The sequence below is a fragment of the Crassostrea angulata genome, unplaced genomic scaffold, assembly GCF_025612915.1.
Source record: "Crassostrea angulata isolate pt1a10 unplaced genomic scaffold, ASM2561291v2 HiC_scaffold_29, whole genome shotgun sequence".
Lineage (NCBI taxonomy): Eukaryota > Metazoa > Mollusca > Bivalvia > Ostreida > Ostreidae > Magallana > Magallana angulata.
In genome coordinates, this window is record NW_026441584.1 from 469 (window position 1) to 19,719 (window position 19,251).

Consider the following 19,251-nt stretch of genomic DNA (forward strand, 5'->3'; position numbering starts at 1 on the left):
TTTTATTTTCCTTATTCTATATATTGTACACTAATGTTGAAAAGTAAGGGAGGTAATCCTTACAGATTTTATTAATTAATTAATAGTATTTATATTTATATTTATATAATACATCCAGATGGAGGTTTTTTTGTCTTTATGTCTTAATTAATAAAAAAAAATATTTTTTATAAGTATTCTATCAACTGACAATGCAAAGTTTTTGTTTGTCAATGATAAATTCTTAGGAGCTAATAAGAACATCAAAGACAAGTGTGGCTGAATTCATTTGTCCCAAGGGAGCCATTATCTGAGCCATGGTTCAGATGGAGCATGTGTTTAGGGGAAATTGATAATCTGTAAAGTGGGTGATGGTTTTGGGGCCATTTTAAAACTGTTTCATGTAAACCAAAAGTTCTATCATAAGGAAATAAATAATATCATTATTATTAAAGAAGTTAAACTTTTTTTAGAGGTTGTTTAAATTTATTTGTCAAGTAAATTGATGAAGTGACCCTATTGGGCATTAATTTAAATGAAATCAAAATTACTGATATGATTGTAGTGTTTTGGCAATTTTAAAATTGTTTGTAATATTAAATTTTCTATTTTACATATTTTTACATAGTATGGTAATTATGGTAATGTTTTGGGAGTTTATTAAAGAACTTGAGTCAAAAAGTACTAAAAATGGCCCAGTTTAAAAACTTTTAAATATGTATCTTATTAATATCTTGAGACTTTATATTTTCTAGAAATACCTTTCTTTTTTAAATAACTTCAAAAATGAGCGTGTTACATGAGTTTGAACTACACATATCCATTTCTTATTGTCACCTGAAAGTAACGTCATTTCTAGGAAAAACGCAACGTCTTGAAAGTTTTCCTCCAAAATAAAGATATAAACTTGATCAATAAACATAGGATTTTTTTTGTTCATAGAGTTTTGATTTGGGGGTTTTGTTTATGATGAACAATGTTAAAAAAATATTTTGATAAATCATCCGGGTTCGAGTTACCCATGGTGCGATGCTATTTGGCACCGTTCAATTAAATGGTGTCACCACGGATTATGTGGATGACAGAAGTCGTGAGAAGACTAAAAGGTAAGTGTTTAAAATTCATTCAAATTATTTAATACATGTTTTAGCATTTATGTTAGCTAATTCATGTATTTTAGTTATTAATATAGCCATAGAAATTAAAGATCTGATGCACCACTCGTAACCTACTTTCACTTTTGTCTTCTGTCAACATTACGGAATAAAAACAAACAACTCAAATCAATCAATTGTCATTTATATAATAAATAATCAAATTATTTGAAGAATATTTATAATCTAGGATTGTTGTTAAGTTGTAAACAGACACACACACATTCACCACCTCTCTCTCTCTCTCTCTCTCTCTCTCTCTCTCTGCATTTTCCTTATAATCTTTACATTCAGTCCATGAAATTACGAATCAAACAAACAAAACAACCATCAACAACAACAAATCTAAGATATGAACTCTCTTAACAAAAACTGAAATTAATCTTATTATGAATTATACATCTGTACTTAAACTATGCCCAAGCAAAATGCAGTGTGTGTACAGACTGTATATATGTGTATATCAGATTTTTTCCCAAAATGATAAGATTTCTTCAGCTATCTATCTATCTATCTATCTATCTATCTATCTATCTATCTATCTATCTATCTATCTATCACTCATTTCACTCAGTGGTAGCATATTGCTAAAATTAGTAAAGCATTTAAACTGCAATCAAGTTTATCTTAATTAAAATGTAATTCATTAACATTTACAACAATTAAAATTATTATTTTTATGAACACCGTTAAAACAATTCAGTGTTTAACCTCCTTTAAACCATACATTAATATTCTTATTGTAAAAAAAATTGCACTGCTATTAAATTCACTCTATAAAGTAGCAAATTAAAATATAAAATTCTTGTTAGAAATAAAAATGAGAGAGCAACATAACATTTTTTATCTAGTCACATCATCATAAAAAAATGATTGCAAAAAAAATCAAAATATACAATATATTCATAAATAATGAAACATCTAACACCAACAGTCTAGTTTAGGTCATTGGGAATAACATTGGAACACAAGGACATACATGTATGAATGCTGACATACAAAAGTACATGTAATTGTTAATATGATTAAATGCTTGGTCAATGGTCATGCAAATAGAAGAAAATTCTTGTGATAAAATCATACTTTGTCTCTACAGAATACAAAATACCAATATATTAATGTTATGAATGTTTTCCATACATATTAATTAATCATTTTTGTAGAAAACTGAACTAGAATTTTTAAATACCTAAAACTAAGACTGCATAAGAAAATGAAATTATTCCTCTACAGGACTTTCATCACCTGAACTGTCGCTTTCTTCAGACTCGTCCACTGCTGTGGCATCCTCCAAGAACTCTCCCCAGTCACGCACTCCAATTCTGCCTGGGTTACATCTGTGCCGCGCATACCCAAGGTACCATACAATGGATGCTGTGTGAGCGCACATGCCAACAACCCGCGCACCAGCTCTACACTTGCAATACCATGCAACAATGTCACCATCCTTGTACCTAATCCAGAGTTGGTAGGTTTTTGAAGAAATGTGCCTGCTCTGAAGAGGTATCCTCAATAGTCCCTCCTCCTCCTTGTGCATATGGATGGTACAGCCCCCTTCTATGTGCTCTTGAGCATAGCTTGCGGATAGACGGAGCTGGTAACATCCACACGTCAGTTCACGCAGCCTCTCCTCATCCAACTGTGGGAAGTCAACCACCTCGCTCACTTCTCTCCAACATACAGTCCGGCGGTCTAGATGCTGTTCCTCCACTTGCTCCTTCAGCTGGTTGACCTGTTTGGACAGAAACAGCATCTTAGCTCCAAGAGCCTGGTCCTCTTCAACACTCCCACTGGCAAGGGGTTTCAAATACCTGCAAAAATTGCATTTTATTTAAACATTAACCCATAATAAAAGTATAATTAAAATATTATAAATGTATTAGAACTGTTTCAAGTCTTCAATGAAAAAAAATAGGTTAAAAGTAAATTTTTAATTACCTGTTGCAAATGCTGCATACAATTCTGATGTAATCCCCTATAAAGGGGATCTGGCTGGATGGCAAAATGTAACTGAGGTATTTCCATTGTTTTATTCTTGCATTTGCGCTCTCAACAACCCATCTTATCTGTAAAGTAAATTGAGGTATGCAGAGATAAAATAAAAATGTAATTAACATTTACATGATCAATGTAATGGCACATGTTTATTATAAAGGATAAAAATCTATAATTATAATCTTTATACCTAAACATTTATACATATTAATATCTTTATACATCTATTTATCAATTTTTAAATTTATTCTTAATTGATGTTTTTTGTTTGGAATTGATATTTTACTGACTTTTTGAGTGTGAATACACTGTAAAGTGTTTCAAGTTGTTTTTGCCAATTTCTATGATCTTTTTAAAATTTATACATGTATTTTAGTTTGGAATTTTGATAATACTGGTATTTAAAATATCTATTTTGCAGATAATTAACTTTTTAATTACATTTTTATATATTTTACAATTGTTTTTTTACCTTTGTTACTAAACGACTTGTATTGGCTGCATCTGTAGACAACTGTTTCTCCCCTTTTTCCATAAATGAGGGCATTTTGACTTGAATTCCAAGTTCCTCCAAGTACGTCAGAGAATCTCTGAACCCCCTATCCACAATGAAGACGTCATCCTCTTCAACCCAATTGCGAATATCTTCAAGGTTGCTTCTCATTATGTGGGTCAAGATGCTTGCATCATTGTCTTTGGCAAAATAGGGCCCCAAAACTGAAAGAAAGTACCCTGAAGTGGAAACAATGACCATGGGTTTGACAAGTTGTCGCCCTTTATGAAAGCTGAAGGATTGTCTTTGAAATTTAAAATTGCTGCTTTTGTTGATATAGATATATGTGCCATCCAAGACGAGTATAACTTGTGGCTGTGCGTTGTCTCCAAAGAGGGTCTGTGCAAGTGGACGAGTGTGTTGGTGTATGATCTCTTCTCTGGTGATGTGCTGGAACCCAAGGTTTTCTTTAACAAAGTTTCCATCAATGAGAGCAGAGCGAATGACCTTAATGCTTCTTCGTATCCCAGACTTTGAAATGTTGAATAGAGTAGAAAGAACCCTGTTGGAATCACCTCCTCTCAGCTTCATGAGAAAAATGGCCAGACTTGTCCTGACAGTTCTTGATGGTGTACTTTTCACTCTGCCGTCCACATATTTCAGGAGATCATCATAAGCAGCTTTCGGAATTCCTAGAAGATCAACATAGTCGCTGTCAATGAGGTGACTTGAATTGTCGAAGCTCAGTCTGGTCTTCTCAGTTTTCAGTACTTCTGTTCTTAGAAATCTTATGAGCTGAGATATGTAGGATCTGTTCACTGTAGTGGTTTCTGCTGAAGGGCTGATTTTCTCTATGTTTCTCTGTAGATGATTGGGACAACAACGGGCTCCAGCTGGTATGACAATTTCATGGGAAATGAAAATCCTGTGTCGAACGTCAACGGGCACCACTACTAGCTTTGGACCAGGTCTCTTGCATAGGCAACATGAAGAATGACCTCTGGTGGTACAGGGAAATGGAAGGGTAACCGAAGGCGGACTGAATGGAGCCTGTTGTGAGGGGTGAAGGACCTTTTCCTCAGGTTGCTGCAGTGATGTGCTGCTCTTTTTCTTGTCATCCTTCCTTCGCAGAATAGAGTCAAACATGTGGCGACATCTGTTGCATAAAGAGTCTGTTTCACATGGTGTCCTACCAGTAGGTTTGTACAGAAGAGACTTGTACTTCTTGTGGATAGGGTATCTGTCTTTCTGGCGAGTTCTCCTTTGACAGTTAAAACAATCGTATGATTTAGGTCCACAGCTTTTTGAACGAGGCATCTAAAATTTTAAGTAAAACACAAAATTAGACCTTACTTTTAATGCTATGTTTTATTTGAAATTTCATTAATTATTTTTATTTTAAAAAATTATTCTATTACCAGTGAAGCATCTATGTCAATACAGATGAATATATTATATTTTAATTTCTTAAACATGTTAATGTTCATGGTTTTCATTTTCCATGTTTTTTCCAGTGTGTTAACTTTTTGTTTTCTTAATCTGATTTTAAAATGTTTGCTTGTCTAGAGTTACATGTTTTGTATTTGAGTTGTTTCCCTTGTTGGATTATAATTTTTTTGTAATATTATTTCTCTTAAAATCATAAAATATTGAATATTGTTGTGGGTTTTTTTTTTTAGACGAGATATTATTTCTTTGTATATACACTGCATGAGTAAGTGTAGTAAATGATTTTTAAAGGACTTCTTAAAAAAAAAAATCAGCTATAAATCTTTAGAAGTTGTGACGCGGTTCAATACGACCTTCGCCTCACATGTGTAGATCTAGTTTATCTGGAACATAGCGTATGCGTGAAACATGGACGAAATACTTTCAACCAAGGCTTAAATGTAAAATGAAGGAGATTTATTTCGACAAAACCATTTCATACTATCTGTACGGATAATTATTGTGTGCGACTGTAAAGTGTTGGATAACGACTCGAGATTGAGTTACAAGTTGAGGAATTTCGGAAAGCACTGGTAAGGATTAACCTACTTTATATTTACTGTTTAATTTATAAATCGGGAATGTTTACGATTACTGTTTCATGCGTAATGAAACACATTTTTTGTTGATCTAAAAGACGTCTTTTGTAAAAAATTTTAGAGAAAAAACCACGCATATGTGAAATGCGTTCAGACGACAAAATGGGCATCGCCGACATGAATGTTGATTTCTCCAATAAAAACTCCACAAAACCGTCATGGAAGGAAACAATGCGTGAAAATTTAATGTGTGTCTGTGTTTATATAAGTTAAAAGAAGAAAATAATAAATGTCTCCAATTTGTTTTTGTTTTTCTCGATTGACACGATTGTAACTGGCTACTTGATCAGTTCGATGTGCGAGCAGCGATACGATTTCTCTGCTTATTGATACTGTTGTGACCTTTAACCTGCCAATTAATTATCAAATGATTTTTTTTAAATTTGGTATGTTTATAAGGCAAATGTATTACAAATGCAAACATAATTTTGAAAATGGGGATTTCCAGATCTGTCTTTATCTGCAGTTATCAATGAAATACATCGTGTCAGAATATGTTGCAGAAAGAATATAAAAGTTTAGTCTAACGTGAATTTTTTTTATCATATCAGTTCAGATAGATAGAAAATAATTGTTCTTACCTTGAATAATGAGAATTTTTCATAGCACAACTGTCAAATCGATAACTATGACACAAGCGGATGTCAACACTGTCATCTTGGAAAGTTGCAAACGCCAGCTGATCAGACGATAATTACGTTTTATTTTTTTTCACATGGGGCGCATTCCTCGCGGAAAAAAAATTTGGTACAGAATTGTTTATTTCATATTGATGTCTTTTATTGTATTTTTATTTTTTTCCGCGAGGAATGCGCCCCATGTTGAAATAAGAAAAATGTTCGTAAATATGAAGAAAATTCCGGAAAGCTCACAACCAAGATAGGTTTCAACAGTTGTTAAAACCATATCAACATCCGGTGTGGCAAAAATGACACACAGGTAAACAGGTCACATGGAGTAGATGGAATAAACACAATAAAACTTTTATATATTGTACACTGTATTTTCATGAATTTAATAGGCCATATATAGCACTTTGCTGACTCAAGTTCTTTAGCAAGCTCATCAAAGAAAATCATAGTCCTATGGGATCAATTTTCTGATATGGAGTTCCATTGTGCCATAGGAGAAAGTGAGGAAAATTTGAAACAACTAATTGCATCTGTCAAGACTCTTATTAGAAAGATATTGAAAGTTTTATCAACAGAAGAGCATTGCTTGGCTACCAGTATTTCCATTTACTGCAAAGGGAGGGGTTATTGTCATTTTGTTGGTTTCTCTTTAAATCGATTAAATTTCAAAAAAAATATATCATTAGATACATACATTTGTAAATGTATTACTGTTATATATATGTATTTACAGTGAAATTCTGACAATTTTGATTTTAAATTTTCTTTAACTAATTTTTTTTTTTTTACAATTCTAGAATTTTTTTTTTGTATGTGTTCCAAACCTTTATTATTCAATTCAATAATTTGTCCCATTTGAAATTAGCCTTGCGGGGGTATTAGTCCCATTAGGACAGTTCTAGTTTTCTTTTGTAAAAAAATTATATCATTATATACTAAATTTAGCCTCTTCCATACTTTTTTAATATATGCTTTCACCATCGTTGTGTAATATCTACTTTCACCATGTTAAACAATATTTTGTTTTCAACATGTTGTGCAATATCAGCACTTTAAACTTTTAAATAAAAAAACCTCTACCTTTGCAATTTTTTTCACCTGGGTTATGCTTGGTTACACTTCAATAACTTAATTTTCTTATTCAATATAGGCAACACAATCCTCTCTGTCTGTTGAATTCTTCTCCTAAAATGGGCTCTATCAATGGCATAATTCATCCATTCACCTTTCCTATCTTCGTATGGAACTAACAGAGTGTGAACGTTATCGCTAAGCTGAACTTCTTTCATTGATAATTTTGTCTGTCTTGCATTCATCGTGTTTCATATCAGGCACTCACTGGGGCATAACTCTACGTTTTAATAAAATTTCTTTAGTTCCCCAGCTGTCAGCAAAATCGTAGCCGTTTCGGGTCACTTCTCTAAAATCTTTTATACAAACTTTCTTATTGTCAAACCAACGTCTCTGATTCAATGTCCACGTTTTGGGATTTTTCTCATCTTTTTTTCAATGCACTCCATGCTATAATTTTCCATTTGTACTGTACTCCTTGACAATTCATTATGAAATGATTGTTTTTACATAAATAAATAAACTAAAAATCTTTTTTTGCGCATGCTCATTATCTTGTATAGTAATCAACTCTATAATGAATATGCTTCTATGCAAACTCTATAACAATACCTTTCTAAATATAACAATAACAAACAAGTTCTGTACAGAACCTTTTCTATTCATAGCTATATCATCACCTCTATATTCAATCCTCTAATTAGAATACGACCTCTATAAATTTACTGTTCTAAAAAGTCCCCCTCTATATGGCCTCAATAGTAACTACGTCATCACCTCTATATTCAATCCTCCAATGAAAACACGACCTCTATATTGCTACCTTTTCTAAAAATAGTGATGAAAAATCACCTCTATAATATAACCTCTCTAAAACAACCAATCAGAAACGACCTCTATAAATGCACTGTTCTAAAAATAATCCTTAGGAGACCCTAATAATTACGTCTTCAACTAGGCTATCGTCTTTTATTTCGACGCTGGAAATAAACAGACCCTTCAATTTCTGCAATACTGTTTACTATTGTTTTTTCTTTACAGTTGAAATATTTACCAGAAATATACTTACATTTCCTCTTTCTCCTCTACCTTCATATCAAATGTACTTAAAGAGAGACATGAACGGTTAAAAAAATGAGACAATCTTAATAAAAATATATTTAAAAAAAGATAATGATGAGTATTAAACTTTAAAACAAAAAATACCTTTCCTCCAACCAGCTATTTCTAAACACCTCCTCCAAATTGATAGGGGATCGATCTTTAATAAAGAAAAGAACGATGACTTTACAACAGGATTATATTTTAATTATAAATTGAACGTAAATAAACTATTTTCTACTTACTCTTCGATGACAACTACTCTACGTCCGCTGAAATCAGATGATTTGTTTTTAAGATAGGTGCAATGAAAACAATGATTTAATAATCAAGCTTGGGGGCTTTTTATTTTTTAGAAATACTAACTTTCTTAAAGGGGCATTTGGCGGCACCCTGTTGGGAAAAAAGTTTCCGGTGTAAAATAAATTTCAAAAAATAATTAAGAGCTTGAAATCTAGTGATTTTTTTTTTCATATTAAAAACTTCCATCTCAGCGATATACTAACCCTGCTCCCGAAGCTAATTCGGGGTTGCTCAACGGAGTCGAGGTTAATCTAAGGGGGAAAATACCAAATAAAAATACACACAATGCTACAGAGTGAATTTTGTTTTCAATTAAATAAAATTGATGACTTTATATTAGAAATAGTACTTACTCTGGGGGAGCTTGCCTGAAAGAAATCAAGCGACTTTTGTACCATGATTTAAATCCGAAAATCAGATAGTAGAAAAAAAAATAATATTAATCAAATAGAGACATTTCTGTCTTTTATAAGAATTATTTTAAAAAATAGAAATAAAAAAAACATTCAAAATAATAGAATAGTGACTTTACCTGCTCGTTCGTTTCCCATACACAACAGCAAAACTAAAAAAAATATTGAATAGGTACGTTGAAAATAAAAATATTACTTACCCTAATGCGGAATAAAATTTCAAGTAAAAAAAAAGGTCACTAAAACACTCACGGACATGGTAGATTTTCAATTTTTTTTTTTACTTCTAAGTCTAGCAATATCTCTCGTGTCTCCTGACACATACAGCTGATAAAATAAAATATTAGCGATATAAAAAAATATATAAAGGAAAGCAAAGTGGTATCAAACAATTATAAAATCTTTATATTCACCTACCGGTCCATTTTTGGGGTAAGAAATGGGAAGATTTAGGGTGTGTTTTCTCTTTTTATTTGTAAAATCATGTGATATCAGTACTACATTTAAATAATAATAAAAAAGAAACAGGTTCTCAACTGTAGCAATTTAACTAATAATGAGAAAATCCAGGGCGTTTTCTCTTTTCATAGATGGAGAAAAAAGTGATACAGGTACTTCTTTTTAATAGTAAAAATAAAACCGGTTGGTATGTGTAACTAACAATAGTTAACTTGAAAAAAAACCCCGTACATCTTATCGTTTTTACAGGGTAGGGGAGAAAAGCATAATTCTGTCAATCACAATTAATCTGTACGATGTACAAGACTATAAAACATGACATCTGGTGATGAAAAATTCAACAGAAATCATTTCAGTGACAATTTTATGTTCACCATCTTTTACGAGTAATGACAGAATGTAGAAAGTTTCACAGATAATTTTATTATGTTCAGAAAGCGACGAAGGGGAGTGAGGGGGGGGGGGGGTGACTTTTCCATCAGGGTCATGTATCTGTGTAAATTAAAGATAAAATGTGGGACAGGGGTCATATATTCACTAATCTAAACTGTATCCAACGCGTTATGACTCTGGTCAGTGGAAAGTTTTTAACGATGGAAAAACTAAAAGTGTTGATCTTTTTTGTTGTTGATATATACTCGGTGTACAGTTGTGAGGAGTGTACCTATGTTTTTAGTAACTATGCGTCCTGTACAGGGGAATCAGTGTGTGTGTACGGAGCCGAGTAAGTACAAGTGGAATGCTGCTTACGAAACATCAGATCCGATACATTTATAAAACAGTTGTTAGTGAGAGGGAATTGCAGTGCTGCATCACGATTTAAACAGTCATGTAGTCAAAATGTAGGATTTATCGAAATGATGAATTCCAACGACACTTTCTCATGTGCAGGTAATCCCCCCCCCCTTTCCTCTTATTTTCTTGATTCTCACAAAAAGTTACATAATCCACTCCGATGGCGAGTTCATTGATAGGCCACAGCTGCAGTCCACGGCTATGATTCGTGGGAAAGTTGGACCAAGGTTCGATCAAATTTAGTCACGGTTTCAAGTTTCAGCTTCGTTTTGGTCTGATCATGTGTGAAGAAAGGTTTAATAACGGACAGGCCGTCTTAGAGTGTGGTACATAGTTTCTTTTGTAAAACACTGTGATTTTTCTGAAATATACACTGGATAAAACCGATTTGATAATGTCATGGGTTATATCGTATACTTATAGAAAATATACCCTTTTCCGCCCTGTGCGATATAAACAGAAAATTCGCCTAGGGGTGTGATATAAACCCTAGGGGTGTGAGATATTTATATCACACCCCTCTCCGGCAATCTTCGGATGTTATATCACACCCCTTTCCGTTAATCATCGGCTATTATGACGTAGAGTTCAGTATGCGTCGTTCAACTCCGATCCCCAAGTATGACGTCAAAAAGTTACGTTGACGTCAACCTAGTATACAAACAGTTTCATGGAGTTTATCAGAGATGGAATATATATACACGGAGCGACTTGTAAACAATAATAGTTCATCACATGATGTTTTTTTATTCTTTCTTTAATATTTTCTATAAGTATACGATATAAAAATCATAACATGGCAATTTTTATATCGCATACTATATTAGCCCTCGGTCGCTGTATATCAGCCCTCGAGCCTGACGGCTCTCGGGCTGATATACCGCGACCTCGGGCTAATATAGGATGCGATATAAAAATTGCCATGTAATAATCTATATATATCATATGATCATATGGATTTATAAAACAGTGTTTTTTTATTTCAGAAACGTCCACAACTATCAACACCATGCAGTCAACTAGTGAGTTAAACTCTATGACAAATATATCAGATCTGTAGATGTTTTACTTTAAGGAAAACTACGCAATTTATTCTATTTTACATATATCTACAGGTCTGATGTTCTCTGATTTTTTTTTCATGTTTTTGGTTCGTTGTTACAACTTATACGTTTTTTTTAATTTTTACAATTAACATCTTGTTATCTATTTTGTTCCATATTAATTGTTCTCTTTTTTCGTGGTTATATATTGTTCTGCAGATGATAAATTCTCCAAGATGGCAGTTACCACTACGCCCGTGCTCTCTCCGTCTTCCGTAACCCGCGGACATACTCCCCATGGCATCAGTACACACGGAGACCCGACTTTCCCTATCACGACCCTGGTATCTATAAATAACGCGTCAACTAGCATTACAGACTCATCCGCCACCCTTATTAGGACGCGTGCGACCTCTACTTTGACCTCCACCGTTTCCGAAGGACATATGAGTTCGCGCATCACGCCCCTCGATGTTACACCCACATCACTGATTTCGGAAAATGTATCCTCAACGACGAATACAGACAAAAGTTTTAACAAGGGTATAGGGGATGAACTTGATTATTTATTTTAATTGTTATGCTTTTACTCTTTATCATGTGTGTGTTAGTTTTAAGATTGAAAGGTAGAAAAAAAATTAATATTGTAGATAAATCGCTTGAAATGAAAAATATGGATGAAATTGAAGAAGAGACAGTATTATATGAATTAAATACTAATAAATAAAAAAAAAATTAAAAAATTAAGTAAGTATAAAGGATTGCTATTTACATGTTAAGTGACCCGAGAAAACGTGCACGGGATGATACTATCATATCTTTGTGCTCTCTGATGAAATCTTGACTAATACTTTTCTTTACTACCACTTGTTTTGCTTAAGCATGAATTGATACTCGGATAGCATGTATTTCCCCTTAAAAGGTTTTATAAAACAGGTTCAAAACTCAGTTGACCAGTTTATTCTTTTATGCGCCTGTTGACAACCCTACCTCACACAGGTTCCCCACGGGCTCCTAAACGATTTAACTACTTCAACATCCCGGTTGAGCACTTTGATATTGACAGCGGCGCACAAAACCACGGTGGGCCCTGAAAAGGGTATTGCAATTGAAACAGATTATTTATTTATCACTATTCTATTTAAAAAGGATTTAAGATTAAAACGGAGGGGGAAAAATAAAATCCGATTCAATTAATATGAATATTGTAATTGATGGTGAAGAAATATTATGAGAAACAAAAAAATGTAATTAAGAAATATTACATATGTTTAATCAGATTTGTTGCATGTTACTTAATCAACTAATCTTTTTTTTATGCATTTTATGACTAATAATGCTCCTGCATGAGTTGATGATTTACGGACATGTAGTAGTTTGAATAAGTTCAAGTACCGGTATGTATGTTTTTAAGTATATATGTGAAGTTTATCGTAATATAACTTTTGCAACTGATTATATACCACACCGTATTTATTTCTTTTGTTTGTTTTTTTTCAAATCGTTGAGGAAGCTTATGGATTAAGTGTAACCGCCGTCGTGGCAATTGTTGCCGCATGTGTGGGGTGGGGAATCAGATGGGCGTTGAAGAGATTTTATGTTAAGTGTAGGCTCCCCGTCACTCGTAATGGGAGGAACCAGGGTGTCGACCCCCCGGGAATAGAATTAAGGCAGGTTCGGGTCAACATGGATGAGGAGGAGGAGGAGGAGGAGGAGGAGGAAGAAGGAGATGAGCCAAGATACAACCTCCGAAAATAGTGAGTGTTTACTTGTCTTGTATGAAAATGGATGTTTCAATTTCAGAACTGAATAGCATTTGTAAACCATGTATATAATGAGAATTACAATAATTCCATACACTGTTGTTATTTTCATTAATTATATATATATATATATATATATATATATATATATATATATATATATATATATATATATATATATATTTACATTTTCAACTGTCTTTGTCTGTGATAACATTACAAATCAATTTTGAACCCTAAAACCGAATAACATCAAAAATATGAGTGACACAAAATGGGCGTGTCTTATAGCAAAACCGAAAAACGGTATTGGCTGCACGGCGCGCGTAGTAATACAATGCATGTGCTAAATAAAAAAAGTAGTGGTTTTGAAATGTTTTCTTTTCGCACACAAAATGAATGAAAATTAAAATGAGCATGTAAAGGTTACCATTTAAAATAAAATTTATAGAAAAATAATATGCAATTTAAATATTTTATATAAACGGCTCGTCTGCTGATGAATAGATTTCTTATAATGATCGTCTGCTGACCACTTCCTTTTTTATTTCGATCGAATGCAGCCACCATGAACGACGATATATCAGATGCGGTAAAATATGGCGATTTTGAAGTATTTAGTGGGGATAATTATGAAGCCCTCCTGCCAGAATTAAAATTAGAAGGTTTTGATTCTGATTTTGACAATTTTCTATCCGAAATGGTCGTTTCGGACTTCGATATAACATTAACCCAACAGGCATTTGCCGATTTGAAAAAATCCGATGATCCCGGGTTGCCAGCCCCAGAAACGCCAACAAGTACTCGTTTTGCCAAGCTTTCCGACGACGAAATTAAAGGATTTCAGGAACTCACACAATCAAAGGCTACAAAACAAAGCACCAAATGGGGTTTAAAGATTCTTACAGGTACGCTTCTTTTTTTTTAAAAGGTGAATATTAGTAAGCAGCAATTAAACGCAAAAAAACAGCCCATATTATGCAGTTACAGTTTTTTCTCAAATAACTGTCAAAACATGGATATCATTGTGCGTTTTTTATTACAGATTGGCATATTGAAACGTTTGGAGTCCCTCTAGATCTGGCTGAGATTTGCGAGGAGGATCTGGCGAAAAAACTCAGTCGCTTTTACTGTGAAGCAAAACCCCAAAACCCGAAAAAGGAGCATACCTCCGAATATCATAAAAATACAATGAAAGCAATCAGAGCCGCCATAAACACGCATTTATCCGACATCGGTCGAAATATAGACATTGTAAACGATAAAGCATTCAAAACTGCAAATAAAAGTTTGACCGGTTCATGAAGCATAGAATGGTCACTGGAACTTCTCGCCCTACAACTCATAAGGAGATCATTCACAAATCAGATTTACAGAAAATTTCTGCTTACCTGGAGAGTGCATATTTTTCTCCAGTCAATCTGCGACTTGCAATGTGGTACATCATCGCGATACATTTTGTGTCTCGTGGTCTTGAATTCCATCATCAGCTTCGGGTAGATTCCTTCGATTTCAAAGTTGACGAAGAAGGCTCCATATATGCTTGTTTGAAGCATGAAACAAAACAAAAAAACTATCAAGGTGGCATTCACAAACTTGAAGCACTGAACGACAAAAGAATGTATGAAACTGGAAACGAAACTTGTCCTGTGAAGATGTTGAAGTTCTTGTCTAAAACGGACCCAAATGCGTCTCATCTTTTCAATAAATGCGTTAAAGATGCCATTTCTTACCCGAAAGATTGCAACATATGGTACACAGCCGATCCCATGAAAAAGCGATCATATGTCAATTTCCTTCCGGATATTTGCAAGGCCGCCGGGTGCAAACGTTACACAGCTCACTGTCTAAGAGCGACAGCAATTCAGGGTCGAGTTTTACTAAAGGTCGTAAATTTTGCCGTAGACGTAGACGTAAACGTAGACTTTACGTCCGAATGTACGTGTGCGTAGATTGCGTTTTACTAAAGGTCGTAACTACACACGTAAACGTAGATACACACGTAGACTTTGTCGTAGTTTACGTCTGGAACTCTTTCGAAGGAGGTACAAAAACTATCCTAACAACGAATGCTACGCATGCGTATTGCATACTTTCGCTTAGCCCATTATCGTCTGCTAGATCTATAATGACAGATAAAAAGCCACGAAAACCAAATTGGTCGGAGGGAGAAATGTGTGTCTTAGCTGACGCGTGTCTGTCATTTAACCAAATCATCCGTGGTAAATTTTCGCCATCCTTGACCTCGGAGATGAAGAAAAAGGCGTGGGAAACCATCACCGATAAGTAAGTTTACTTCAGTATTTAAGCTAATGGCAGATTGTTAATATTTATGAATATCAAAAGAAATTATCTCCAAATATATCATACGAATTTTGTAAACATTAAGCTCACCTTTAAAAATACAGCATATTGATGGAAAGTTTAATTTATCTAAAACACAGAATTTCTAAATAATGTTTCGATCGAAAATAAGATTATGATAGGTCATATATGTCGATTCCTTTTTTGTTATACTTCCCAAATTATCGGAACATTTGCGCAACTGAATCTCGTACATGTATTAGCCGGTGATTAGTCCTACCAATTGTAAGAATGGCTGCAGATTGTCAGATCATATATCGTACACGCCGTTTATTTCATTAGGTCGATGTCATAATCAGATAATAGAAAAACGTGGTAAGTGTTCTGTAAAAGTGTGTACAAATTCGATATATGGTTTGAGCTTGATATATGGTATTATGATTGGAGAAAATATTTTAAAACTGCTGGACATCGTATTCCGGTGCGTTTGACATGTTTATACTCTGGGTTGTACGTGTCGGAGACAAATAACGTTAACAATATTTATGTCTCTGGTCGTGTAGTGGATCTATAACATCGTATTTTGTTTTTAAAATGCTTTTAGAGTAAATTCAGTTGCAATAAACTGCACCAGAACACTCGATGAAACCAAAAAGAGATTCCAGGATGCCCAGTCTGCCATTAAGAAGAAGGAGGCTTTCAGAAAGAGGGAAACTAACAAAACAGGAGGTGGACCCCCGCCTGAGGTGAATTTTAAGCCATGGGAATTGACAGTGAGTAAATAAATTCATGATTTTTTTATTACTTAGTTTACACTTGAAAATACGTACACTTTATCATTTCTTTGTTTAAATGTACATACATGCATTTATTTATATTTATAAGATATAGAATATTTTAAATATTACAAACAATAGATGAACTGGAAAAAATGCACATGATGTATATCATAACTCCCTCCCATCATCTATTTTTATTTAATAAAGAAAAAAAACCCAATTTGTTTATAATTGAGAATGGCAGTTGATTGATTTACAATTTCAAATTGTCTTCCCCTAGATTCTTAGTACCATTCCATCGGTGGCGATTCATGGTCTCGATGGGGGCGCTGATACAGGGACAGATTTGGACAGAGGTATTTTAAAGATTTTTTTTTTTTTTGGGGGGGGGGGGATTTAAACAATAATAATTGAAAAAGTATGCATTTGGTAATTGTAAACAGAAGAAAATTTAATGTACATGTAGACTTAGCATGAATTTATTTTTTTATAACATGATAATACAATGTATCAACAATTATTTAGTCATTATAAATACATTTAGATTTTTTTCCTAACATTAAGGTAACAGGACAGATTCAAGTACATGTATGACAATTTCTGAAGGTATCCAAACCCCTGGGGCAATGGGAGATACATGTAGCTGGACTTTGTCATCAGATCAGGTCACAGGTATGCATGCATTTTTTCATAAGCATACAAATATATGGCGATGAAAGAGTTTCAATTCCGTTGAATAGACAAAATGGTTATCACAATGCTCAACTCCACCTAAAATAGTAATCTCTTTTATTCTCAAAAGTTCAGAGTGACATGCATTTATATATAGGGTATAATTGAGAGAGAGAGAGAGAGAGAGAGAGAGAGAGAGAGAGAGAGAGAGAGAGAGCATGTCATGATGACCTTCTATAATAATACATTTTTTTCTTTTCTTGATTTTTAATACTTGACGTCTTTTAATTTTTAAAATTGTTCATTGATAATTTGTTATATCTAAAACTTTTACAGATTGTATAGTAGACATTATACCTGAGAATGAATGTTCGGAGCCACCCTCTCCATCTCCATCTTGTACCCTTACATGTACATGTAGGTATATGATTTATGATTTTTAAAGCCAAATAATTTTTTTTTATCTTAGGTCCGAATAAAAAGTATTCCTGTCACTGAACTGACCATAATAGATTTATTTTGTTGAAAAATAAATTTCTTTTTCATATAAAATAAAGTAGATGTCAATTTAGATAATTCAAAAACAAATTTTTAATTGTTGATTTTAATTTAATTTAATTTTTGTCATATGGAGATAGTTGTTTTTGAACAATTTTTAATAAGTTAAGCTTCAGGTTTGAAAAATAAAATAGAATTCTCTCCCCTCCTTCCTGGGTCTAAAGACCTCATGGAACAATAATTCCAAACAAACATTTTTCTTTAAGGATGGCTTGATTTATTTAGAGTTATTGGTTGTTTTATTTTAGCAAATAAGAACAAGAATAGGAGCAGTTTGGGACTCAAACAGAAAGCTGGAGATTATGGTAAAACTTTTAACCTGTTGTTAACATCACCAGAAATACTTTGTTTACCTACTGCTATTTTTTATCTACCTTATGGTACATTAATGTACCCAGAATGATGTGGGTTAGAATATATGAAACAAATAATAAATCTTTTTTAAAGCAAAGTCTCAAGTTTTATGCAAACAATATCTTTAGTCTTATATTCATTCTGTCTTTTTAAAACATATGTAATGACACAGTAAAAAAAATTAGATATATATTCATAAATGTTCATTATTTTATTATTATAGAGAATGGAATGAAAGAAATTATTGCAATGAAAAAGAAACGCTTAGAACTGGAGGAACGAAAAGTGAAAGCCCTTGAGAGAATTGCCAGTGCTTTGGAGGGACATCAGGGACAGTCATGCACAGAATTCTCTGTTTCTCCTATCATCAAATTTAATTAGAATCCTGCAACGATTTCTTGTCTTATTTTCTTCATTTACCACCGATTAATTATGATATCAAAAAGTGTGTTGTCGGCTAAATATCTGAGTAACATTTATTTGCTTGTCTCTCAATATATATTTTGTGGGGTAGTAGATTGCTTTTGATATTGTCATATGAGGCAGTTATTGGTTGTTAATTGAAGTAATTCAACTTTGACCATTTTATGTCATATCAATAAATTAACTATTTATAATGATATATATGAATCAATATTGATTAAATTCACCTTATGAGAAAGACAACAAACATGTTATATTGAAAATGTTTGATTTTGCAAAGACGTTATTATATATCATATGTTATATTACTTATATAATTTACTGGGAACTGGTAATTGTTTTGGTTTATAGAAATCTGCTTGTAGTAAGGAATATATATTATTTATATACCGGTTAATATATATTTAATTGATATTATAATTTTGATATTAATTCATACAGTAAAAATGTATAAGTTCATTTATTATGTAATCTTGTCAAAACTCTCTCTCTCTCTCTCATTATATTTAAGCCACCAAAATATTAAATTATATTTTTTTTATCACATTTTGTTACATTTCTATCCTTTAATAGTTCCTTCTAGGCTGTTGAATTTTATTCCATCGGTTTTAGCTTTATTTGCATTTTGGTTGAGGAATTGAATTGAATTACTGTTACATATGAAAAAGATTGGAAATAGAGAGTGGAAAGTTAATGCTGTAGTGTGTATTGCCTATATATTAAAAAATCCAGGTAACCTCAGAGTTGTCGGTATCATCTGTTATCAAATTATGACTGCTACATTACTTAGGCGTCGGAACCGGGGGCGCCGGGGGGGGGGGGGGGGGCTTAGATTATCATGGTTTTGGGAATGTTTTTTTTTTCTTGTAAAGA

The 19,251-nt window shown here is 33.2% G+C and overlaps 3 protein-coding genes and 1 pseudogene across 5 annotated transcripts; 3 read left to right on the forward strand and 1 right to left on the reverse strand.

Moving 5' to 3' along the window:
* Positions 1 to 2,352: 2,352 nt before the first annotated feature.
* LOC128168650 (uncharacterized) lies at positions 2,353 to 5,318 on the reverse strand. The gene is made up of 3 exons (XM_052834803.1): positions 3,601 to 5,318; positions 3,072 to 3,199; positions 2,353 to 2,944 (listed from the first exon to the last, which is right to left on the reverse strand). Exons 1-3 carry the CDS (start codon positions 4,936 to 4,938, stop codon positions 2,353 to 2,355), a joined length of 2,058 nt encoding a protein of 685 aa, XP_052690763.1. The 5' UTR covers positions 4,939 to 5,318.
* Positions 5,319 to 10,199: 4,881 nt separating this feature from the next.
* Positions 10,200 to 13,413, forward strand: LOC128168658 (uncharacterized; annotated as a pseudogene).
* A 436-nt stretch (positions 13,414 to 13,849) lies between these two features.
* LOC128168651 (uncharacterized) lies at positions 13,850 to 14,593 on the forward strand. The gene is made up of 2 exons (XM_052834804.1): positions 13,850 to 14,196; positions 14,334 to 14,593. Exons 1-2 carry the CDS (start codon positions 13,857 to 13,859, stop codon positions 14,591 to 14,593), a joined length of 600 nt encoding a protein of 199 aa, XP_052690764.1. The 5' UTR covers positions 13,850 to 13,856.
* A 566-nt stretch (positions 14,594 to 15,159) lies between these two features.
* Positions 15,160 to 19,119, forward strand: LOC128168653 (uncharacterized). 3 transcript variants are annotated; one of them, XM_052834805.1, is made up of 7 exons: positions 15,160 to 15,574; positions 16,197 to 16,365; positions 16,652 to 16,727; positions 16,936 to 17,043; positions 17,380 to 17,460; positions 17,850 to 17,906; positions 18,179 to 19,119. In XM_052834805.1, exons 1-7 carry the CDS (start codon positions 15,225 to 15,227, stop codon positions 18,334 to 18,336), a joined length of 999 nt encoding a protein of 332 aa, XP_052690765.1. In that variant the 5' UTR covers positions 15,160 to 15,224; the 3' UTR covers positions 18,337 to 19,119. The 3 variants fall into 3 exon arrangements, with proteins under 3 accessions (XP_052690765.1, XP_052690767.1, XP_052690766.1); XM_052834807.1 differs by having other exon boundaries at positions 16,978 to 17,043; XM_052834806.1 differs by having other exon boundaries at positions 16,197 to 16,338.
* The last annotated feature ends 132 nt before the right edge of the window (positions 19,120 to 19,251 follow it).